Source organism: Salvia miltiorrhiza, chromosome 1 (assembly GCF_028751815.1).
Source record: "Salvia miltiorrhiza cultivar Shanhuang (shh) chromosome 1, IMPLAD_Smil_shh, whole genome shotgun sequence".
Lineage (NCBI taxonomy): Eukaryota > Viridiplantae > Streptophyta > Magnoliopsida > Lamiales > Lamiaceae > Salvia > Salvia miltiorrhiza.
The window spans coordinates 41482025-41508713 of NC_080387.1; the positions used below are offsets into that span (position 1 = coordinate 41482025).

Genomic DNA, 26689 nt, shown 5'->3' on the forward strand with positions numbered 1-26689 from the left:
TTGGATAGGCGAAACTTTCAGGCATGATGAATTTTAAGAAAAGTTACTTATATATTTTATGAGTGGAGGAAGGATTCCACAAATGAGAAAAAGTGATGGTAGTTATTAAAAATTGATAAATATACGAGAATCGTGAAAACGATAGTTAGTAAAATTATTACTACCAAAAATAAACTAAGAAATATTTCATGAATGAACAAAGCCTTCGTCGAGTTTACTAATCTCTCATATTCGTGTCTACTCAAAATTCATTCAAATCAGTTGCGGAAATCTCCACAATCGTGCAATTTTTTTTTTTCATCTCATATATATTTTTTGTTTTAATACCTCAACACTACTACCACACCTTTCTTCCTTTCATTAGAAAGCACCGTATGTAGAGCAGTCAAATGGACCGGTTCGGGCCAGCCCGACCCAATCCACTGAACTTTTGAATTATACCGGGTTGTGTCGGCTCAACCCAGCCCCTCTCGGACCATCGCATGGTCGAGTCAAATCCGCTCAATAATTTTTTTTCAGAAATCTCATTCTTTTGCAACAAAAATGTTGAAAAATAATTTATATTTTTTCATTTTTCAAACTTCAAATTCTGATTGTGATTAACATGTTCTAATCAGAGATTAAAAAACTATAGTAAATTATTTACAAATGGAATTGATGAGTCCTTATTGGGAGGAAGTACACAAATTTTTGCCAAAAGATGTTTCTCTCTTTTATAATCTTGTTAACTGAAAATTTCATTTTATCTTTGTTTTTGTAGTTAGACAGTTAGACTATAGAGTATAGACAGCTTTGCAATGACTCTTGTTGCCGCACGCTCATAATCTCACTAACCTTGTATGCTAGGCTAGCAACACCGTACCACGTTATTAATTAACCTCATTTCATTCCACCCGGCACGTAGGCTAGGGTTTTTGGATTTCAAATTCTAAAATTGATTTCAGATTTTGTTTTTTAAAACAAGATTTTAAAATTTAATAATAAATACTAAGTTTTATATTTATTATTTTAAATATATAATTTAAAAATAATTAATTTATATCATGCGAGCCAAAAAGTCCGAAAATCCCAAACTTTTTAGCCTAAAGCCCAATGCCCATCTCTAACTTTACTAGATCAATGAACATCGATGTGCTAACGCCTACATAATAATTTGTTAGGTAGATTGTTCCCACGCTGAATAACATAATAAGACGTATATCCTCAAAATAACATGCATCCAAAATCTCCACACATTTTTTTTGTCCAGCCAGCTAAAATACATGGGAACGGATCCAATTTCTCACAAGATTTAATATATATAAAAATAGCCATTTTCGTATTATAATGATAAGCAATAACAAATTTTTGACATTAATTGGCGAAATCAAGGCTAAATTAACGAAATGGACAAAAAAAAGAGAGGCTAAATTAACGAAAATGGATTTTTTTTTTTGAGAGAACGAAAATAGATTCTTGGTTGTATATAAAGAATAATTCACAATTAAATATATCCTCTCACCATCTCCAACAACAGCCCATTATTGTCATAATTTTAGTAAGTTTACTAAAAATAGTCCCTTCTTATTTATAGATATTATCCCACAACATGTTATCCTTAATATATCAACTTATTTACAAATTTTATCATATGATGGCTCATTTTTTCACTCACAGTTTAATTAATTAATCATTTTTAATATTATCTAAGCTTAGACTATTTCTCCACTCACAATACACTCAATCACTTTTATTAAAATCTGTGTCACTCCCTTTTAAGTATATAGAACTATTTTTGAAGGATGGAGTACATTTCATTGTGAAATAGGAGATAAAATAATAAAAATGGCAAATTTATATTTTTTCTATATTAATAGCTAATTTTATCTTTACTATTTTAAAATGATTATTTTATTAGTCCATTCGTCCACGCAATTCTTTAATACTATAACGTTAACATCAAGCTATCCAAGAATCCACCATTCACCTCTCTATAAAAACCCTAATATCTTCATCAAAAATCAAGCAAATTAATAAACCCTTCATTAACCAGTTTGCTAGAACGAGCTAGGCATGGCCACTAAGAGATTCACTTCACTTGCTCTATTCCTCTTGCTCAACCTCATCTTCTTCTCCTTGGCCACTGCTTGGACTCCGCCGAGCCCTAAACCGAAGCCGGAACCAAGCAACGGTGACTCATGCCCTAGAGATGCCCTAAAACTCGGCATCTGCGCTGACTTGCTCGGCGGCCTTCTCAACGTGACGATCGGGACACCTCCCAAAACCCCATGCTGCAGCCTCATCGACGGGCTAGTCGACCTCGAGGCCGCAGTCTGCCTCTGCACTGCGATTAAGGCTAGCATTTTGGGAATTAACCTTAATGTTCCCCTCTCTCTCAGCTTGCTTCTTAATGTGTGCAGCAAGAAAGTGCCTAAGGACTTCGTCTGCGCTTGAGAAGCCAAATTAGTTTGTTTGGTTTTTTAATTAGTGCTTGTGTAAGTGTTGTTGCGCGTGGTGTTAATTATTATCGTTGTGCTTGTTTGGATTGTAAGTTTGTGGTTGATATATGGTGATTGGTGTGAGGAGTCTTCAGTAAAAGTAATTATTGTGATTTCGTGGCCTAGTCATTGTTAACCCCAAGGAATATAGCTTAAACGTCAATTATATTACTATATGAAATTGTGAAATTACATTTATCCTTCTTGATTAATTTACTATGCATATACCCTAATCAAAAAAGAAGAAGAAGAAGAAAAAGAAGAAAATTACTATTCATGTATACGTATATCTAGCTAGATTGATATATCAATATTATGATGAGTCTCGACGTTTGTTATATAGCTATCCAGCTTGTATGTAATTGGTTTTTGGATAAAAAAATATTCAGCGCGCCCCCTATACAGCCTGTTAATGTGCTGTTTACAATGATTTCATTTAATATTTCAACCGTTCGATTAATATCACACATATTTGTAGAAATTACTATAAATACCCTCTGAATTAAAATGAATAACTATTTTTGATTGAGACAAAAAATATTTTTTCAAATGGTTGTTACCTACATTTTTATAGGAAGAAAGTTAACTTAGGGGGTGTATTCGTTCAGGATTTTAATATATTTTAAAAATCCAGAGATTTTAAAAATCTACAGATTCATACAGATTCTTCATGTATTTTGGAATTCTAAACAAATTTTGAATTTTGTATGGATTTTAATAAGAATTTGACGTGATTTTTACGGATTTGAAATCGACCATCCCAGCGCTCGTTGGAGTTAATTGAGCGCTGGGACATAGAGGTGGCCACGGTTCGGTTCCCGGTTCGACCCGAAACTGAAACCGCCGGTTCCAAAAATTGGAACCGGAACCGAACCGGAAAATAACCCTCACGGTTTCGGTTCCGAACCGTGAACCTGCGGTTTCGGTTCCGGTTCCGAACCGCCGATTCCGGTTCGAACCGTTAGAACCGTCCATTTATTTATTTTTTTATAACTTATTTTACTTTTTTATGTAATTTGTATTGTTTTATATGTATTGTTGTGGAAAATTTAATGAAATTTGCTTTAATAAAATAAAAGACACAAGAAAATATAAGTTTCATATACTTTATTTTCTAAATTGAACTTATAATTCAAAGTTACACCTTACAACTCTTATAATACAATTTACAAATTACAACTTTTGGATGCTAAAATAAAATTAAGGCAACTTAGTTTACAACTTGTAATTGAGGGGAAAAAAAAAAGAAATAAAGAAAATAGGACTTGAGCTTAATTATAAAATTTAAGTTATAATTGAGTTGCTTACGTATCCCGAAAGAATCAAAGTCCACTATGGATTAATTAACGGATAACAATTTTTTTAAAAAACTAATTAACTGATAACTATTAACCTATATACCACTAATCAACAATAAACGACATAAGTATTTTTACAACTCACGCATGATCCTCCATTTGTAAATTGATCAACTTCTTTTTAACATAAAATTTAAGAAATTAATATTTTAAATGTATTTGATAATAAAGTAAATAAGTGGTTATACTTATATATTTCCTTACTTATAAGCGGTTCTCAGACGGTTCCACGGTTCTCGGTTCTAACAGTGAAACCGTCGGTTAACGATTCCAGCCCGGTTCCAGCACGGTTTCAACACGGTTCCCGGTTCCACGGTTCAGAACCGGGAACCGACGGTTTGAAGAAATTGGAACCGGAACCGAACCGGCCGAGCACGGTTTCGATTCCAGTTCGGAACCGTATGACACGGTTCCGGTTCCAGAACCATCCCGGACGGTCCAATTTCACGGTTCGGTTCCTAGTTCTGATTTTTTTGGCCATGTCTACTAGGACAGCTCCCAGCGATCGCTGGGTTCCAGCGACCGCTGACTTCATAAAATTTTAATAGTCGCTGGGTGCCAGTGAAAGAATTGAATCTCGTAGACATAGAAAACGAAAAATTCAGATCACTTGATGAAGAAAAAAGAAGCAAAATCACCACTCTTGAACTTCAATTATCACTTCTTCGCAATTAACCAATGGTGGGCCACACAAACCATCTTTGCGGAGAAAAGAAGTTAATGGAAATCCCGCAAAATTTGATAGCAATTGGCTGCGTAGATGATTTCTCGAGAGGTGCCAGCGACCGCTGGGTGCCAGCGATCGCTGGCTTTTTCGAGCCGCGGCCGTTGGAACCCAGTCGGCGCTGAAATTTGAAGAATTTCGAAATCTCGTGATCTGAGGTCAGATTTGTTTATGTGTATTTTTCGAATGAAATCAATGAAAATCAGTCCAATTTTAAAATCCATAGATTTTTAAATACCTCTAGGTTTTCATAGATTTTTAAAAGTCTGAAACGAATACCTCTGGATTTTTATAGAATTTTAAAAGTCTTGAACGAATACCTCTAGATTTTCATAGACTTTTAAAAGTCTTGAACGAATACACCCATATTTTAAAAATCCGCAAAAATCTATTAAAATCCTGAACTAATACACCCCCTTTAGTGTCACTTATCATGTTTGTCGTGGCTTGCTAGAAAGATACTTCATCCGTCCCATTTAATTTATCATGTATTTATTTTCAGGTTGTTTTATTTGATTTAGTCTTTCTTTTAGTAATTACTTTACACTATATTAAATATATGATCACAAATATCACTTACACTATAATCTTACCCTCCTAAATAATCATATAAAAAATAAATAGGTTATCACGACCACATTTCGCTAAGAATTAGAGAAATGAATTTAATTAGAAGTGAGGTTAGAGAAATAGCATGTTTGACTCGTTTATGACTCGACAATTTAAAAGAACATGTATTTACTGAAATGAGAGAAACCTCGATGGTTGATGCAGTAATCAAATGGATACTCAGCAAACCCTAGTTAAGTGTTAAGTAATAAGGGCAATTGACATAGTCATTAATATAACTAGAACACAATCATTATTTGCAGCGAAAAAAATAATTTGGATATATGTCATATGTGTGAAGACATATATTCTCTCTGAGTCTATTCTAAGTTAGACAAAATCTTCGCTCGGCAACATTCAATCATTCATCTCAACTCAACATGAACATTTATAAAGATATGTAGGGCTAAGTACAAAAGTACTTAGTAGAAAATGTTCAAAAACTAATATATAAGCTTATCAATTTGTTGTCGAGCCAAATCATTTTGTAAGAAACGAAAGTTTTCTTTCAAGTAGTTCATTCTTACTAAATATTTTCATTTATATAAATACCATGCATACATTTTGCTTCATTAATGACCATATTAGTGGGCATCGCATTATGAAGGAGACCAGTAGTCGGTCAACCCTCTAGATAACACACAACCACGGAGTGTACATTAATTTCAGTGGGATTGCTTGTTCGTCCGAAATCCAAATTCGAGTAGCATCAAAATAGGCATTAATAACAAAGCTTAAAACATTTAGGTATTGTCAATTATTATTATTCTTATTATTATTTTGAAGAAAATACTCGAGATGGCGGGGGTTTAGGCGGACCCCCAACCTGTAAATAATAAATCAACCGGTATCGCATATATGACAATGCCCAAAAGTGGCAGCGCCTAATAGAACAAATAGGTACAAGAAAGAATCACGAGAACTAAAAACACACATGGACACATCCCAAAAGTGACTACATCCAGAAGATAAAAAAGGCATAACATCACCCAAAACAAAGAACAAAAAGAAACTAACTATCATCATTATGAACACAAAATCTGAAGTTAGGATAATCGAACTAGTTAGTCCATCCTAACTAAAGTCAAGATGTAACAAGGAGCTGTATATTGGTCAAATGTAGTGAGCGTCGGGGTAATGATGCCCCCTACTTGCCATGAATTTTGCAGGCTGGTTCCCCTCTCTTTGGATATAAGTGAAAAGGACCCGCAGATGTTGAAGAATCTATCGGGTATGGGTGATAGTATGATGAACACTAGCAGAAATGTGTTGCCTAGTACGCATGAGGTTAACAATGGCCGCAACATCCATCTCAACCCAAACATGTTTAGAGAAATCTATGACCAACTTAAGGCCCTCAAGAAGAGCAGAAAACTTGGCCTTGAAAAGAAAGAAGCAAATATCAAAAAATGAGGTACAGAACATTGTCAGAAGAGCTCCAGTATGATCATGAACCACACCTCCTTCTGCAACCTGTTGAGTCTGTGCATCGAAAGATTCATTTGTATTCAACTTCACCCATGGGGCGTCAGGTGAGAGCCAATGAACCATAGTGGAATGATGGACCTGCCTCATAGGTGGAGCTGCTATCATGAAATATGCCTTAAGAGCTAGCACATCCATGCAAATGAGTCACGGTGGGTTTTCCAATTGCAACAAGAAGACAGAGATGATAAATAACTTTTCAAATTAACATGAGAAGTATATATAGAAAGAAATATATCGATGCTTGCGGCTATTCCTATCCGTCCAAAGGAACAACATAATCAAGCGAGGAAATCAGAAATGAAATGTGCTGCTTGGCCGTCTTAGGAAAAGCGCACCTCTAGTGTCCTAATCTGCGTGCAATACAATACCAGGGCTCGTGTGAGAATGTGAATGTACATAAGGGATTGACAATTATTTAAAATAATTTTAGTGTACATTTTGAAACATAAAAAACTTTAACATACTATATGGTTTTCATTTTTACGACAAAGCCTGAAGAATCAAATGTGGTATCGTCTTAGAAAAAAAACGTTAATCGCTTCGTTCAACAAAGGTTATGATAAGATAATCTAATCCTAATAGGATTCATAACATTAACCTTAGTTCAAAGCAAAGTACGGCTCAATTTTTAGTTCATGACTCAATTATTAATCTCGAAAATCAAATTCTCGATTAATGACAACCAATAATATTCTTGTTCGATTTTTCTTTGAAGATTGGATTTGTTTTAAAAAATCAACTTAATCATAAATATCTTTATTCGCAATATGTATAATGTAAATTCATTTCATGCTTGTAATTTATACTCATATATAGCACATCATAATAATATTTATTATACAATTTATTCTCTGAAATTTTGACCCTAAATTAAAGCCGAAAATAATTAATCAATTCAAGCTTAAGTTTAATCTAATTAATCAAATTAATTAGACAAGCTATGTCTTAAAAAAAGGGGTATTGGCCTATAAATACCCGAACTTTTTACATTTTCTGGTTTTGCACCTCAACTTTAAAATTTGCCTATAAATACCCGAACTTTATATTTATTCTGATTTTACATCCGATGAATTTTTACCCCTAAATCGTTAATGAGATGGCAGCCAGATTGGGAGGGAAGTTTGAAGTTCACAACGAAACAGATAAAATTTTTTGTCGATGTGAGATTTAGAACACATAATTGTAGATTTGGGATGTCAATCTGACTGCCATTTTACTAACGATTTGTAGGTTAAAATTCGTTGGGTAAAAAATCAGAAAAATACAAAATTCGGGTATTTATAAGCAGATTTTAAAGTTGGGATGCAAAATAAAATTCTTATAGGCAGATTTTATAGCAGCCACTTTGATGACTCCCACCCCATGTCATGCAGAGCATCTGTGTTGGTTTGGCTCATGAGATGAGACCGACAACTCCCCTTTCGCATCGTATTTCCAGCTCATCTCTGCCATTCTCTTTCAATCGGTGACCCTCAATTTCATAGCTATGCAATTGCAACACTTCTTCCATCTTGATCAATATATATCCCACTCTTTCTCCTGTCTAATAAAATCATATTAGGCCTGTTAGTTGCACTCTTCCCATTCACTATTTTTTAGCTTCGCTAATTCAAGATGTATACTTTTCTTAGATTAATTAACTCAACCTTATTATTTACTAATCTATACTATATTAAAAAAGGAGTTCTCAATTTCAAATCAATTTCAAAATTGAGTGGCAAATTTGTGATTATAATAAAATTAAAGATTTATTAATAAGTTATACATTTTTTTTCTTTTTCTTTAACTTTTTATTTTTTATTTTATTTCTTTTCTAAAATTGTGAAATTCGACTAATTATAAAATATTTAATATGCATATCAAATTAAAGATCATAACAAAAGCTTTAATTTGATATATGTTATATAAATATTTGATTTAAAATATAAAAATTATATTTATTTAAAGATTAAAACTTAAGAAAATTCTCTCTCATCTCTCCTCTTTTTTTTTGAATAATTTTTTTTTCAATTATCTTTTAATTTATATTGTTTTCTTTTTTCACAGTATCAATTTTTATTAATGTCAATTATTCTTTATTTTTTTATATTAAACTAAAATATTTATCTTAAATTACAGTATTTTTTAAATATATTTAATATATATATATATATATATAATAATTAAATTAATATCAATTTTATATATAGTGAAATATAAAAATATTTTTCGTGCGTTGCACGAGTGCAAATTTATAAACGGAATTGATAATCATACACAAATTATAATCTTTCGCTAATGATACTTTCTACAAAAATAAATGAGGCATTGTATAAAAATAAATGATACATTAACACTTTTAATGCATACAAATAACACTTTTAATAACAAAAAATAATACTTGTTCGATTAACCGGGCTGGAAATGAAATGAAGAGGGGAGGGGCTGAGGGTGGATTTGACCCAACCACATAATTATTTATGACGGAAAAATTTATCATGATTAAATATAAAACTCCAAAAAAGTATATATACGGAAAAATTTATCATGATTAAATATAAAACTCCAAAAAAGTATATATACTATGCATGTATATTTTTATTTTTTTCATATTTGACAATTACTACTTAATAAAAGTAATTGATTTAAAAAATTTATGTTTATTAATGTAATATTAAATCTACAATACTCCCCGTGCATCGCACGAGAGGCATACTAGTATTTATTAACAAAGTAGTCATTAAAATAAAGTAATTTTAAAATTTTAATCTTAATCTTTCAATAATTCATAATCAAGAAGCTCTTTAGACTTTAGTCATGAATTGACTTTATTTACCTATAATTCATATAAAAAAAACTTCTCACTAATATATTGACCATATTTTGCCTACAATTTCACGATCAAAATACCTTATTTTATCTATAATTCATAACTTCATAGTTTCTCAACCGTGTACTGACTCTATTTTATTTACTTCACAAAGCTTTTTAATTGTAAATTTAGGCTAATTCACATGAATTAAAGATAAAATAGTAATTTAAGTCAAAAATACTATTCTTTCTTTTTTTCATGATTTTTTATCTTCACAATCATAGTTGGAGGGCGATGGTTTTCTTTGTTCTCTCTCCTCTTGCTTTCGCTTAACCCTAGTTCTAAGATTAAAGTCCATGTTAAGGATAGAAGTTCCAACTACTGTCCATTTATCCTAAAAAAATAACTATATATTTACTACAAATTTAATAGATTCCTGTCACACCCCAATTCTTGAAACAATAACTATAACTGGGGTACAACTCATCATTTAAATGAACAAGGGGAAAATCCTTGTGAAATCCGAATAAAAGGGATAACAATCGGGCTTAGCCCCTTTGGATGAAGAAAGACAAGTATTCAAGTGATACGAATCAATCAACGAACATAACAACTTCAGGATCACAAGTTTAGTGTCATGCTTCAGATAACCAACATTCATAGAGTGAAATACTTGAGAGTCAATAGTTTAGGCTCAACAAAAGATAGATACTGGCTAGTTCTACAGCGGAAGTCAAAATAAGGAGTTGAACTCTAGCCTCAGCTCTGCCCCGTCATCACCAGCTATTAACCTGAAAACATTTGAAAGTATTTTTGGGCTAAGTACTAATGTACTTAGTGGGCTGCAACTTTTAAATCATTTCATAATCTGAAGAACAGTTCATCCAATCTTACTGACATGTCATAGAAGGTTTTTAAAGAGAAAATAACTTCTATGCATGTTAAAACATTTCATATAATATTTAATTATTTTCGCGCGTTTGCACACTCCATTCTGTTACTCGCTGTGATCCCGGACCTCTAGCCACCGACGGATCTCTGTCTCCCGCTGACTTGAAATGAGGGTGTAACCCAACCAAGTAAAATAAACCTCGGAAATTAATCCAGACAGGCCTATCATAACTATGCTCCGGAACACATCCTGTCGAGCACCCTTATAACGCCTCTGGTTAGTGCCCGATGAAGATCAACCCACCGAGTCAGCTAACAAGTGTACACAATTCTCAAACAACGTATTAGGTCATAAGAGAACCTCAATTGATTAACTGTACGAGCCTTAAACATGGTAGAGTGCACAAAAATATTTTATTGGATAAACAGTTTATATTTCACGAATATTTAAGCTCATTAGCTCAATCATACATTTGGAAAATAAGCCCACCTGTATAGGCAATGCCTGTCGTTTAACGTTATCTCTGAATCGGAATAGCAGTGCTAGTCCTCCTGACGTTCAAAGCCTACAAGAAATCTATTCTTAATAGGTCTCCTTGAATCTAATCTTAAGTCGTGGTGTAGTGCTTTACATTCTATGATTCACTTAGCCGGGTTTTCAAAATTTAATGAATAAATAATTGAAAACACTTCTCTTGAGTTAAGAACACCAACAATATTCTTACTCATCTTTCTTTAATAATTGGAATTATAAATAAAACCAATTAAATGCTTTTATTGCAAGAAAAATGCAATTTCATGTCATGCTTAGCATATAATAAGTAATTACTTAAAATATGCACATAATAATAATTTAATATTATTATGAAATTTAAAATAATTAATCAAACTTAATAAGTCTAATTAATTAAAATAGTGCAGTCCAATTAAAAGAATAAGCTGCACAGCCCAATTGAGTAAATTAATAAAGGCCCAGCTGATTTAATATAGTAAAGGCCCAAACTGAAACAAAAATAAAATAAAACTCGGCCCAACACTCAAGCCCAACACCCCAAGCCCAAACCTAGCCTTTCTTTTCTTCCTTTCCTCCCTCCATCAGTCACGCCACACACACATCCGCACCCATCAGCCTCTCACTCTCCCTCATCAGTCACGACTGCTCGCCTCTCTCCCTCTCGACACGACTGCTCGCCTGAGCTCGGCGACTGCAGCAGCAAAGCTGCCGCCGACCGCATCTCCGACCTCTCTTCCTCCGTCCGTGGCCGAGCGACAGCAGAAGAAGGGGACTGCCGCCGCGCCCTGCCATCTCCCTCGAATCTCTCTCTCTCGACTCTCTTCTCAGATCGGAATCCACCTCACTCCGTCCGAGTCGTCTTCCTCCTTGGAAACGGCGAGATCGCCGCTCCCTCCCTCTCTACTCTGCTCTCCATCCGTCCGTGGCCGGACGACAGCGGCAGGGCCGCCGCGCCATGGCCTCTCTCGGTTAAACCCAGCCAGACCAGTCACCCATCCCTCTACTCTCTGCTGACTCCGGCCGACAGCAGTTGATGGAGCAGACTGCCGCCGCCGTTCCGCCCTCGACAAAACCCAGCCCCGACCCGGCTTAGAGCAGCAACAAGGCCCTTGCCTCGCCGCCTCTCCCTCAAGACTCCGGCCGACAGCAGCAGGAGAACCACCGCCGCCAACCGCATCTGCCTCCCTCCACTCTCGACTCAAAACAACAGTAAACGTTCAAACAACGACAAGCACAAACAAAGCTCAAGACTCCTTCTTTCTTCTTTTTCTTAAAATCATGCTCTGATGTATGTACATATATATATATATACAGATCATTTATACATATCTACACTTGTATAAAAACTTGTTTGTGAATGCATGTATGCTCGTGAATCTTGGTTGGGCAGTTGAAATTCTTTATACATCTTTCTATGAAATGAGAGAAGTAAGGAGTCAAAGATGAAACCTTTGAGAGTTTCCAGTTGTTGAAACACAGATGGGTGGCTGCTTTGATTTACTTGATTGCAGTCGCTGGATTCTGTACGCCAAAGAGAGTCTGAAATGGTGGGAACTGCCAAGAAGAAATGGCCTAAGTATGTTTAGTTATGATAGAAAGATGGAGATTGGACTGCCTACACAAAAGCATGGCTCAAGGCTGACTTTTGTGGCTGAAATTGGGGCTGCAGCAGGTAAGTAGGGTGGCTGATGGACAACATAGGGTATGGGTGTTGATTGGACAAATAAAAACTTCAGGGTTTAATAATCGATACTGTGATTATCGATCAGTGTTTGCTAGATAAATAGCTCGTGTAAATGCTTGAATGCTAATTTAAAAAATATGCAATGCATATAAATTCAAATAACTAAAATTTACAAAAGCTTTTGTAAATCATTTTTGTTGGAATTAAAAATAAATTCTTTTTCTCAATCCGGCGTGAATCATCTTAAATCTAAGTTCAAAATTATTCTAAACTTAGCTCGAGGAAACGGGGTATTACATCCCTCCCTCCTTAAAAAAATTTCGTCCCCGAAATTACATACCTTGATAACCTAGCTGGGGATACTTGACTCTCATTGAATCTTCAAGTTCCCATGTGGCCTCTTCCATCCCGTGATGGTTCCACTTCACTTTAACGAGAACGATGTTCTTGTTACGTAAAACTTGAACCTTGCGATCAAGTATCTGGACTGGTTTCTCTTCATAACTTAAGTCCTGGGCTAGGACCACTTCATGGTGTTTAATCACATGTTTTGGATCGAACACATACTTTCTTAACTGGGAGACATGAAACACATTGTGCACGTCTCCAATACTGGGCGGCAATGCCAACCTATATGCTACAGGGCCTATCTTATCTAGGATCTCAAAAGGTCCTATATAACGGGGTCGTAACTTACCCTTCTTTCCGAAACGTATAACTCCCTTTGTGGGAGAAACTTTAAGGAAAACTCGATTCCCAACATTGAATTCTAACTCCGATCGGCGTTTATCGGCGTAAGACTTTTATCTATCCTGAGCTTCTTTGATTCTTTGCTTGATGTGGTCAACCTTCTCAACCATCTGTTGGGCCAGTTCAGGACCTAACAGCTTTCTTTCACCTACTTCATCCCAATAAAGTAGTGATCGACATTTTCGGCCATACAAAGCCTCATATGGAGCCATTCCAATTGTTGCTTGATAACTATTGTTATAAGCAAATTCTACAAGAGGTAACAAATTCTCCCAACTTCCACTTTTGTCTGCGATAATCGTTCGCAACATCACTTCTAGAATCTGAATCATTCTTTCTGACTGTCCGTCAGTCTGAGGGTGGTACGCTGTGCTGAAGTTCGGCTGAGTGCCCATTGCTTCTTGTAAACTTTTCCAGAACGCGATATGAATCTGGTGTCACGATCTATCGTGATAGATACAGGTACACTATGAAGGTGTACTATCTCTTTGACACATAACTTTGCAAGTTTCTCCAATCCAAATGTCATTTGAATTGGCAGAAAGTGCGCTGACTTTGATAATCGATCCACTATAACGCTATATCTCTTTTCATTCCTGTTCACCCGAAAATTTTCTTTAAATTCTGGTGCCTCTTTGTACTGCCTGGATGAGCAGTGTATGGAGTATCATGAGCATCGCTCATAATCTCGTTCTTTAATTCTTCATTGTGTGGCACACACAATCTTTCACCAACCATAAGTGTGTTATCCTTTGCTTCAGTGAATCCTTTCGTTTCATTCGTTCTTGCAGCGAGACGCATCTTCTCCAAGAACCAATCTTCTCTTTGTGCTTGCACAATTCTTTCTTTCAAATCAGGTTTAGCTGTCAGCGTAGCTACACAACCCGATACTGAATCTGGGGGATAAACAATTTCTAAGCTCAGTGAAGCGAAGTCACGAATCAACTCCTTCCGTTGGGTAATGAAATACCCTAGCTTAGCCTTCGTCTTTCGACTTAGGGCATCAGCTACTACATTCGCTTTTCCTGAATGGCAACTGATGGTGCAATCGTAATCTTTTACTAATTCGAGCCATCTTCGTGGTCTCATGTTCAAATCCTTTTGCTCGAAGAAGTACTTCAAACTCTTATGATCTGTAAAGATCTCACACTTAACTCCATAGAGGTAGTGTCTCCAAATCTTCAGCGCGTGCACGACGGCTGTAAATTCTAAATCATGGGTTGGGTAGTTCAGCTCATGGGGCTTCAATTGACGAGACGCGTATGCTATCACTTTCTGATTTCGCATCAACACGCAAACCAAATCCTAGTTTCGAGGCATCAGTGTATACCACGAATTCTTTATTCTCTTCTGGTATTGCTAACACTGGTGCAGTAGTCAGCCTAGTCTTGAGCTCCTTAAAACTTTGTTCGCACGCTTAAGACCAAACGTATTTAGTCCATTTTCTCAAAAGCTGAGTCATTGGCCTAGCCAATTTCGAGAATCCTTCGATGAATCTTCTGTAGTAACCTGCTAGACCGAGGAAACTTCTAATCTCATTGACGTTTGATGGCGCCTTCCACTCCTTGACTGCTTCGACCTTGGCGGGGTCTATTTTGATTCCTTCAGTCGACACTATGTGATCGAGAAACATCACTTCCGTCAACCAAAACTCGCACTTGCCAAATTTGGCAAACAATCTCTCATCACGCAGGGTTTCGAGTACGATGCGCAAGTGCTCCTCGTGTTGTTCTTTGGTCTTAGAGTATATGAGGGCGTCGTCAATAAACACTAAGACAAAACTATCGAGGTAATGATGGAAAACTCTGTTCATCAGGTCCATGAAAACTATTATGGCATTCGTTAAATCGAAGGGCATCACTGTGAACTCGTAATGTCCGTAACGTGTTCGAAATGCTGTCTTTGGGATGTCTTCTCTTTTCATCCTGAGTTGGTGGTAACCAGATCTTAGGTCAATCTTGGAAAACACACCGGCTCCTCTCAACTGATCGAGCAGGTCGTCTATCCTTGGAAGAGGATATCTATTCTTTATCGTGAGCTTGTTCAATCCCTAGGATTACATCAAATTATATCATAGTGACAACATACAAACGACTTTAAACGTTTCAGCACCTATGTTTAGCTCTAAGTTCGAGATAATGTCCTTAGCAGCCAATCTTCCACCACTAGGGGTGCTAACCTCTAAAGTTGCCCCAGCCAATTGTGGGGTCAGTTCTAATCTCTTACAAACAGCATGTGAAATGAAAGAGTGGGACGCTCCAATATCAAACAAAGCTATAATTGGCACGTCGAAAACGTTAATCATACCTGCCAGGTTTCCTTGGTTTTCTGCTGCTTGGTTTTGGTTAAGGGCATTGGCCCTAGCGTTCTGTGGCTGTCCACGTTGTCCTCCAGGACCCTGATTTTGTCGTTGCCGATTCCCGGGGTTTTGCTGTTGAGGTGCTCCTCCGTTCTTCTTTGGGATTCCAAAAATCGCTTTGATTACCAAAAGACAGCTTGATACTTAGTGCATCGTTCCAATGGTTGGAAACTAACGACAAACTGAGTAATTCTAATCGCTACTATACTTACCGTGATAAAAGGATATTCTATTGTGACAACTATATAGTGCGAGTCTCTATATATTGTGATGATGCTCTACCTCGAGATCAAAAATCTTAATTGACAATCACCGAGATCTTAGTCATGTGGGCTGGCCAGACCCAACAAAACGAATCACTCAGTCAAATGGGAGCTTCGTCCCCAATCATGTCAACTTCTTATAAGGCTTTGGTCAAACTTATAACTTAAAACACTTACTAACAAGTACTTCATCATCAGTTACTGATACCATGAAAGTTCATTCTATGCCGTTCTAGCAAAGCTATCACGACTAACATCATAATCATAAGCAACATAAGTTCTTATGTGAAAAATTTAATCTCACCGCTATTGAAATAGCTCAAGTAAATCCTTAGTCTTAAGGCATTGCCTCTATGTTGTAACATATCTATGTTAAACATTTCTATCTTACCAGTCCTTACTTAAATCGATCAAGCGGTGCTATCACGATTAACATTCTCAAAGCATTATTGGGTGGTACTCAAACAGTTTGTAAGAGGACCCATCATTCTAATCGTATAGGCAGCTAGCCTAAAACGACAACATAAAGCTTTCTCATTCATTCATACACACATACTTCTGTTTCTTTTGAAACCTTAACATATATGGACATTTAAAGTCCCTTTCATGAAAACTTTGCTTGTGCCGGAAAGATTCAAGGAATCTAACTCGACCATACATTCATTGATTCGTTAAGGGCTCAGGTAGTCCCAAACACGAAACTATCGTTAAGGGCTCGGGTTGTCCCAAACACGATACTTGCTTAGTTATCTGAGTCGGAGACTCAAAATAACAATATGAAAGCGATTAGCAATTCATAACTTATAGCATATGGAAAGCGGTAAGCAATTCACATAGCATCATTCATTGAAAGCGCACACTTTTTTCTTTTCTTGGAAACATTCATAACATCTGAAATACATATATGTATATTTTGAAACTATTATCGTACCTTGGTTGCGGCAGTGTGACGGTGAGCTGAGGGCTACTGACATTCTTGGAAGTCTAGAGATACTATTCTAGACTCTACATCAAAAAGCTTATGGTTATCAGAAACATGAAAGAAAACTCATGCTCTGATACCATTCTGTCACACCCCAATTCTTGAAACAATAACTATAACTGGGGTACAACTCATCATTTAAATGAACAAGGGGAAAATCCTTGTGAAATTCGAATAAAAGGGATAACAATCGGGCTTAGCCCCTTTGGATGAAGAAAGACAAGTATTCAAGTGATACGAATCAATCAACGAACATAACAACTTCAGGATCACAAGTTTAGTGTCATGCTTCAGATAACCAACATTCATAGAGTGAAATACTTGAGAGTCAATAGTTTAGGCTCAACAAAAGATAGATACTGGCTAGTTCTACAGCGGAAGTCAAAATAAGGAGTTGAACTCTAGCCTCAACTCTGCCCCGTCATCACCAGCTATTAACCTGAAAACATTTGAAAGTATTTTTGGGCTAAGTACTAATAACTTAGTGGGCTGCAACTTTTAAATCATTTCATAATCTGAAGAACAGTTCATCCAATCTTACTGACATGTCATAGAAGGTTTTTAAAGAGAAAATAACTTCTATGCATGTTAAAACATTTCATATAATATTTAATTATTTTCGTGCGTTTGCACACTCCATTCTGTTACTCGCTGTGATCCCGGACCTCTAGCCACCGACGGATCTCTGTCTCCCGCTGACTTGAACTGAGGGTGTAACCCAGCCAAGTAAAATAAACCTCGGAAATTAATCCAGACAGGCCTATCATAACTATGCTCCGGAACACATCCCGTCGAGCACCCTTATAACGCCTCTGGTTAGTGCCCGATGTAGATCAACCCACCGAGTCAGCTAACAAGTGTACACAATTCTCAAACAACGTATTAGGTCATAAGAGAACCTCAATTGATTAACTGTACGAGCCTTAAACATGGTAGAGTGCACAAAAATATTTTATTGGATAAACAGTTTATATTTCACGAATATTTAAGCTCATTAGCTCAATCATACATTTGGAAAATAAGCCCACCTGTATAGGCAATGCCTGTCGTTTAACGTTATCTCTGAATCGGAATAGCAGTGCTAGTCCTCCTGACGTTCAAAGCCTACAAGAAATCTATTCTTAATAGGTCTCCTTGAATCTAATCTTAAGTCGTGGTGTAGTGCTTTACATTCTATGATTCACTTAGCCGGGTTTTCAAAATTTAATGAATAAATAATTGAAAACACTTCTCTTGAGTTAAGAACACCAACAATATTCTTACTCATCTTTCTTTAATAATTGAAATTATAAATAAAACCAATTAAATGCTTTTATTGCAAGAAAAATGCAATTTCATGTCATGCTTAGCATATAATAAGTAATTACTTAAAATATGCACATAATAATAATTTAATATTATTATGAAATTTAAAATAATTAATCAAACTTAATAAGTCTAATTAATTAAAATAGTGCAGTCCAATTAAAAGAATAAGCTGCACAGCCCAATTGAGTAAATTAATAAAGGCCCAGCTGATTTAATATAGTAAAGGCCCAAACTGAAACAAAAATAAAATAAAACTCGGCCCAACACTCAAGCCCAACACCCCAAGCCCAAACCTAGCCTTTTTTTTCTTCCTTTCCTCCATCCATCAGTCACGCCACACACACACATCCGCACCCATCAGCCTCTCACTCTCCCTCATCAGTCACGACTGCTCGCCTCTCTCCCTCTCGACACGACTGCTCGCCTGAGCTCGGCGACTGCAGCAGCAAAGCTGCCGCCGACCGCATCTCCGACCTCTCTTCCTCCGTCCGTGGCCGAGCGACAGCAGAAGAAGGGGACTGCCGCCGCGCCCTGCCATCTCCCTCGAATCTCTCTCTCTCGACTCTCTTCTCAGATCGGAATCCACCTCACTCCGTCCGAGTCGTCTTCTGTAATACCCGGGCTTTTGATGACGTGTTTAGTTGCTTGAGTTTGAGTAATTAGGGTATCCTTTGTTTGATTACTTGTACAGAGATGAGGAGTTATATGAAGTTTTCTTGTTTTTTTTTTAAAGATGTTGAGATGTTATTTTGATGATGTTTGGATGATGTGGGATTTTATATCCGTAATTGAGTTTGAGTATTTGAATAATTCGAGATAATTATTTGAATGAGAACGGTGAACTCGGAAGTGAAATCTGAGTCCGTTAAGACGTTTTTGAAATTTTTGACTTTTTGACGATGAATAGTAAAAATACTGCTATTTCGTCTGTTTGTCGACTTTCAAAATCTTACGTGCACGTCGTCGAGAAATATTCTTAGTTTTTCGATACGAGTCCAATAATGAAAGTTTTTATTTTTGGACGACGAGTGAATAGTAAATCGGGATTTCTCGATAAACGAACCGAGCTCGTTTATCAGAATTTCGAGAACGGGCATGCGTTTTCTATATTTATATAGAATTACGAGTGTAATGAAAGTGAGTAGGAGTTGAGAGGGCGAGTAACGAAGAGTATGGGTAGTTAGTCGTTAAGACGAGACGAGACGAGACGAAACGAGATATTTAACGACTAAATATCTAACCTACCCTACCCCTAACCACCCCCCAACCGCCCAAACCCCTTTCCCCTCACTTACTTACGGCTGTTAGCAGCCAACACCCCTCACTTTTAATTTTTAATTATCTCACACACACTAAACACACACACAACTCACGCATATCTCCATTGTTGAGGAGTTGGAGCTTTTGAGCTCCGTTTTGAGCGAGAAGACGAGCCCCGATCATCTTTTCGAACACGTATCTAAGTAGGTAAGATCTCTACCTACGTTTTGATGGTTTTCTTTTCGATTTTCGTCGACGTCGAAAAACGTCGATTCTCGACTTTATTTTGAAACGACGTCGGATCGTCGTGAAATTTTAGTATGTTGTTCTTGGGTAGATGTTGAGCATGTTTAATGAAGGGAGTAAGAACGGAACGAACCGTAGCTATGAAACCCATGAGGGCAGCCCCATTTTTCACATATTAGCTTGTCTTTCGATTTTTGTTTGATCGTTTTGACTTGATATTTGTGCTTAAGGGTATGCTAGAATCGATATATATTAAATTCGTATTTTTCCAAGCACGAAAATTGTATAAGTTTTTAGAGTATGATTATTTAAATTCGTGAAGTTTGGGACGTTGCATAATGAATATTATTGCGTATATGTGTTCTACGATATCACATGAGCATGCTAATTGATTTACAATTTATGGATGATAATTGTTGAACGAAATTAAAACTGGAATTCTGTAAAAATTTTACAGCAGTTTCAAGCTTATGTTTCGATGAGTTTTCATTGCTTGATGGCTCTGAAATTTTAGTATGTTTATCTATGATATGTGTATTTCGTCGCTGCAAAATTTCATGTCTTTTGGATGATGTTTGGTATTTTAAAGATATTTTGAAAAAAATCCTTGACAGAATCTGTCAACTGTTGGTAGACTTCACAAAAACGTTTATATCTATTAATCCATGAAGGATTTTGCATCACCGTTTTTTTTAAACGAAACTAGACTTCAATACTTTTCTAAAAACATAATATTTCGATTTTTATGACCTCTGAAACAGAGCAGTTTATTATTTCAAAAATGCCCTATTCTGCTGTCATATTTTTCCAACAGTAAAAGTGTATGAGTTTCATTGTTTATTTGGCAGATCATATGAACGTTTTCTCTTGTGAAATTTTAACCAAATCTTCAAGGATACCTTTAGTTTTGGCTGATTAAATTTGATGGAATTTTATTAAGGTTTGCCTTGGTTTCTAATGGCCTAAACAAAATTGGCAGAAACTGTCAATCTTTGACAGCCTGCACTAAAAGAGCAATATCTCCAAAAACCTTTAACCTTTTTGGTTAACTACCATTTTTAGAGTGAACTACACTTCATGGAGTTTTTGAGATCAATTGGTATGAGAGTTTATGATGATTGAGTTGGTTGTTATGAATTTTTAAAGATGACACAAAAACAGCAAAACTTTCTAGAAAATAACTTGATTATATTTGTTTTGATGGATGATACGATATGACTAAATGGTGTGAGTTGTGAGAGTTATGATTAACGCACATAAATGTTGGTATCTGACACTCGAACAATTGGTGTCGAGTATAAATGATAGTTTACTGATAAAGAGTTTTGATGATTTTGAATTGTTTGGTTTGCGTTGAAAAGATGTCAAGATGTTAAGTTTTGAGTCGAGAGACGAGTTCACGTAGTGAGATTCACGCGTTGAAATCTCGTGGCTGACATTATATATGAATAGGTCATGTCGAAATTTTTAGTGAAATTAGAATTTGAGCATAGTCAATTCTTGTTGACCCGTGACTCAAATACATGCCTAATGGAAAGTTTAACTTTCTAATCGGTTAATTAGACGAGATGAGAGCGAATAGATCTGCTAAGAAAGTGGACTTTTCGATGTGTTAAATATTTCTTTTAATTGAAGCGCTGCTAATTATAACATAAGGATGTTATAATTAATGAGTAATGACGAGAGATAATAATTGTTATATTGATTAACAATCAAGAGAGATGAACATTAGAGATACTAATGTTTCATAAAAGAGATTAGATTATTAATCGAGGTTTCTTTTATAACTTCTCACCAATTCTTCATAACGATGAAGGTCCTTTTGGGAAGTAACGACTTGAGGGAGAGAGTGACGTTACTCATTGATACAGAGACACAACGAGGTGGGCATTACTTTTACTGTACGTATATAGAGATCCCCTGCGTGTCGTAGGCCTCTTATACGAATGAATGCATGAGATGATCTAACTGTTAATTTCAGTTTCATATATATCAAATGCGTTTAAATGTTACGTTCAAGCAAGTTATTTCATGACAAAATCTTTGAGTTAAAGTTATTTCAACTATTGTCTTGCCATAAAATGTTTCAATTTTAGTATGATATCTATCTGCTTTGGCTTTGCCAATGATGCAATCGAATTCGGGTCCTGAGCAGTTGATAGCTATCCTGCCAGGGCTAGTGTACACCAGTGACCGTGAGTCATCTAGCGGGTTGGCCGGTCAAGTGACCGTGAGAGGTGGCCACCTCTCCGGCACACAGTTTCAGATATGATAGATTACAAAAGAACTTAGTCTGATCAGACGAACTTTAAGAATCACAAATGAACTTAGTAAGCTTGGGCCTTTTTAGCGAAAAACTCTCTTGCTGTACTGATTATGATGGCATGACAATTTATAGTTTTGAAGCATGTATTTTTATACCTAGGCATACGTGCCCACTGAGTGCTTTTGTACTCAGCCCTGCATATGTTTTCTAAATGTGCAGGTTGAGCTGATGTGATGATGGTGCTGCAATGAGCGGAGTCTCCAGGGTTGTTAATAAATAGTTAACCTGTCTAGAATATGTCTTCATACATATGTCTAGCTACTTTCCGCTGCAAGATGTTGTTGATGTTATAGTATGTTATGTCATACTTTGAGTCTTAAGAGAATGGTTGCATATGATGTATAACTTGATTAATGATATTAATTAACTTTTATGCAGTCTTTCATAGACTGTTTTCAATTGAGTATTAATGAATAAAAATGACGAGTTTTATTAAGATGAGTAAGTTTTACGGCTATAAATGACGCCCCTTTTCTTCCCCTTCTTCTTTAACCCCATCCCTAGTCGTGGATCACTCGGCCTAACTATCCCTAGTTAGGGCGGGCTGTGACAGAGTGGTATCAGAGCGAAGGAAAGCTCTGAATTAGAAGTCTTGAGTTTAGTCTAGAATGAGTCACTAGACTAATAGTTATTAACAACCGTGAGCTCAGCGCACCATCACACCAGGCTCAACGAGGTATGTAAAATTTCAAAGTTTATTTGACGTTAAATTTTGAAGAGCATGATGTTGAGGTTATATGATGAGTTATGATGTTACACTTTAAAGGTGCATAGTTTGAGTTTGAGGATGACAACATGATTAATAATGAGTTATTATGTTGTAAGAGCATATGTTGATGTTACATGATGAATCATGAGAGCGTTTATATCATATGATGTTATATGATTGAGGATGCATAATTATGAGTTATGATGTGATGTATTTGAGATGTTTTGTGATGGGAATTGTTTGAGCAGTTGTGATAAGTCACGATGATTTAGATGAAGGAATCTAATGTCATTGTTAAGAGAGATTTTTTTTACTAAGTAGAAGGATGAAATGAGAACTTAGAGCTAAAGCTTGAGAGAATTAGCAATTGCTTTAAGTACTTGTTGGTTTGAGTTATGAGTTTGAGTTATGAGCTTGAGTATAATAGCATGATTAATGATGAGTTATTAGCATGCTGCAATGAGATATTGTACGATATGTTGAGTTATTTTGTGACGCGAGTTTTGCTCACGCAACCTTAATGGTACTTGAGGAGGTATCATTGTTTACAGAGATTCCCTACTAAGTAAAGATGGGACGAGATGAGAATTTAGATATTTTGAGCTTGAGTTTTAAGATAACAGTACTACTTAATAGGAGTTTTGCTAAGTTATGTTTTGTTTATTTCTGTTGCTGGAGCCAAGTAGAGTTAGTTCCTAGAGTCACCTTTAAATTCTCCTTATAGGTTGGCCAGGACTGTTGGCACTGCACGAAAGTGGACTGTTGTGAGATCGAACTCAGGAAAGATCGGATACGAGGACGAGGCGTACAGTATGTGGTACAGAGATACCCTAGCAGATTTTCAAACACATGTTCATAGACTATGAAAGGATGAAAGCCTTATGGTTGTTACTAGACTGGATGGCATCGTGCACCTAGTCCCCGTGCTACCAATCGAGTGGTAGGATTGAGCAAGGAAGAAAGCCACTCAATATGATGGGACATGTCGTCTTGAGCATTGGACCCACAGGAGATGGGATTTGTTACAGATACCCAGATTTTCTATGTGGATCTACTGACCGGATGCTTGTTTTCTACCAGGGACTCTAGAAGAGTGTAGTAGATATCGAGTCGATCCTTGAGTATCAGTTACCAAAGATGATAAAATGATAAACGATAATGAGGATGAGAAGTAGCCGAGGAGGGCTAGAGTTGATGAGGATGAGAAGAGAAGTTGATGTAGGCTAGAGCTAAGGATGATCTTGAGAGTATGCGCGGTACACCCTCGTTTTTGATTAGTTGCAATTACATTGCGATGTATATAACTTACTTAGGAGATACTGGTACTTGAGATTTTGACATGATGATAGATAAGCATGCGAATTTAGTACCCTACTGATGTTAAATAGATGGATGTTCCTAGTGTGCTAAAGTAGCAACTAGATGAGTTAACTAGTAGCAATTACCGTAGGAGGTCCAGACCGAGACATAGTACTATTAATGGTGTCGATTTAGAAGGGACATTACGATAGATACTATGGTTTTTGTAGGGTTTAAATAACCCCTTTATGTAAGCCCTCTAAAAAGAGGCATTCTACTGATGGATATATTAGGTTGACCAGAGTGGTCTTTTTGTTAGCATTTCGTGAGTGCTTATTGCCTTACAGATGAATGTTAAGGTGACCGTGAGGGTTTCCTTAAAGTTGAGTTAGTAAATTGAACTTGAGTTTTGAGGATGCTTAGAGCGTTGGTCGAGTTGAGTTTTCCTTTTGTGATTTCAAAAATGCCTCAAAGATGTCATCAAGAGTGTGATGTGAAGGATAGGCGGGATAATACTCCGCCACCACCACCGCAACATGAGAGGAGAGTCGAAAAATATTGAACTTTCGAAACAAGAGTCTAGAACATAGGACCCTGAGTTTAAGCTCTTAGCTTGCTGGTGTGAACTTAAGTTTTGTTATGTATAGTATGTTGAGGGTTTAGAAGACACAGAATTTCCAAGTTCGGGATAGTATATCCCGTGTGACTGGGGAGTGATTATGTTGGACCTGGCCAGTCCGCATGATCCAAATCTCAGTAGACGTGTTTTGGGTTTATAAACCCATGTGTTTCAACTTTCGGTTGAAAAGCCAGATGGGTTCTTACTCTAGGTCATTTTTGTTCGACCTGGTAGTTACTTCATTCTACCCTCTGGTCATTCATTTGAGTCTCTTGAACAATTTGTTTTGATGTCGTTCTAGTGTTGAACCCTTACAACTTTTGAGTTATCCTAGTAGATTCTTTTGATGTATAAGACTAGTGAGAGGCACGTCAGAAGACTTTAACACCCGAGCAACTGGTAAACTACACCTGAGAACAATTCAAGGCTACTCTTGAGAAATATGTACCAAGGAGTACAGTAAGCAGCAAGAGGCTGACTATCGAAGTTTGATGCAAGGAAAGAAATCGGTTGTAGAGTATAACCGAGAATTCTGTGAGCTGTCACGATTTGCTCATCAGAAGATGGATACTGATGATGAGATGTCTGAGTTTTATGTGCCGGTTTAAGGCAGGACTTTAAGGTAGTATTGGGCAAGTTATTGGATGCATCAGTTAGAATCCTGTTTAATACAGGAGCCTCGCATTCTTTAAGTGTTTGAAGCATGTTACCTTCAAACTCGAACCAAAACGAGCTAGTCCCAAGTTGAGAGTAATCACTCCTGTAGGAAGAGCTACTACAGTTTCTCACATGATTTCTAAATTAGAGTTTGAGTCAGGATCACTAAAGATGAAAACAAGAACCTTGCACTTAATGCCTATGTGAAACGTAGACATTATTCTAAGGATGGACTGGTTAGCAGAGAACTTTGCCCCGATTGATTGTTAGAAGAGACAGATAACTTTCCAACCACCTGGGAAGGAACAGACATGTTTTCACGACATTGATAGAAAGAAGAGAATTCCAATCATTTCGGCACTTCAGGCGTCGAAATTGGTAAAGAAGAAAGGAGCACAAGCTTACCTAGTTTACTTGAATGATGAAGGAGAATCAAGTAAATACTTTGAGGATGTAGTAGTGGTAAGGGAATATAGAGATGTATTTCCCGAGGTCTTACCAGGATTGCCACCAACAAGACAGTTGGAGTTCACTATCGACCTAGAACCTGGATCAGCACTAGTGTCGAAGGCACCCTATAGAATGGCGCCTAAGGAGCTACAAGAGCTGAAGATTCAGCTACAAGAATTGCTCGAGTTAGGTTTTATTAGACATAGTGTATCCCTGTGGGGAGCACCAGTCCTTTTTGTCAAAAAGAAGGATGGCACGTTGAGAATGTGCATAGATTATCGAGAGCTGAATAAATCGACACTCAAGAACAAATATCCTTTGCCGAGGATAGATGACTTGTTTGATCAATTACGAGGAGCGCATTTTTCTTGAAAGTTGACTTGAGATCATATTACCACCAGTTCAAATTTTGACAGAATGATATACCTAAGACAGCTTTTCAAATGAGGTATGAGCACTATGAGTTCATAGTTATGCCATTCGGTTTGACGAAGGCACCAGTAGTTTTCATGGATCACATGAATTGAGTTTTCATCAATAACTGGATAAATTTGTCCTAGTTTTCATAGATGATATTCTCATCTATTCGAAGAATGAGCAGGAGCTCCAAAACATTTGAAAACGATGTTGGAAACACTAAGAGTTGAGAAGCTTTTTGCCAAATTCACCAAGTGCGAGTTTTGGTTGAACAAAGTAACTTTACTAGGACATGTTATATCATCTGAAGGAATTAAAGTTGACCCCGTCAAGGTACAAGCTGTACATGAGTGGAGATCACCAACTACGCCCAACAAGATTCTCAACTTTTTAGGCTTAGCAGGATACTATCAGAAGTTCATTGAAGGATTTTCCATGATAGCAAAACCGATGACACAATTACTTAGAAAATAAGCTAAATACAATTGGAAAGAGGAGTGTGAAAGAG

The 26689-nt window shown here is 36.6% G+C and overlaps 2 protein-coding genes and 1 long non-coding RNA gene across 3 annotated transcripts in view; 2 read left to right on the forward strand and 1 right to left on the reverse strand.

The window, feature by feature from the left end:
• Positions 1–26689, reverse strand: part of LOC131025146 (uncharacterized) — a 93887-nt gene that overhangs the window by 26446 nt on the left and 40752 nt on the right. The window lies entirely within an intron of this gene.
• Positions 1990–2602, forward strand: LOC131025180 (14 kDa proline-rich protein DC2.15-like). The gene has a single exon (XM_057954825.1). The coding sequence runs from the start codon at positions 2053–2055 to the stop codon at positions 2431–2433; it is 381 nt and encodes a 126-aa protein (XP_057810808.1). The 5' UTR covers positions 1990–2052; the 3' UTR covers positions 2434–2602.
• LOC131025188 (uncharacterized) lies at positions 19013–22466 on the forward strand. The gene is made up of 3 exons (XR_009102105.1): positions 19013–19665; positions 21521–21587; positions 22190–22466. It is a non-coding gene; the product is annotated as an uncharacterized LOC131025188 (long non-coding RNA).

Coding starts and splice junctions, on each gene's coding strand:
- LOC131025180 (XM_057954825.1), top strand. CDS start 2,053: ATGGCCACTAAGAGATTCACTTCACTTGCTCTATTCCTCTTGCTCAAC.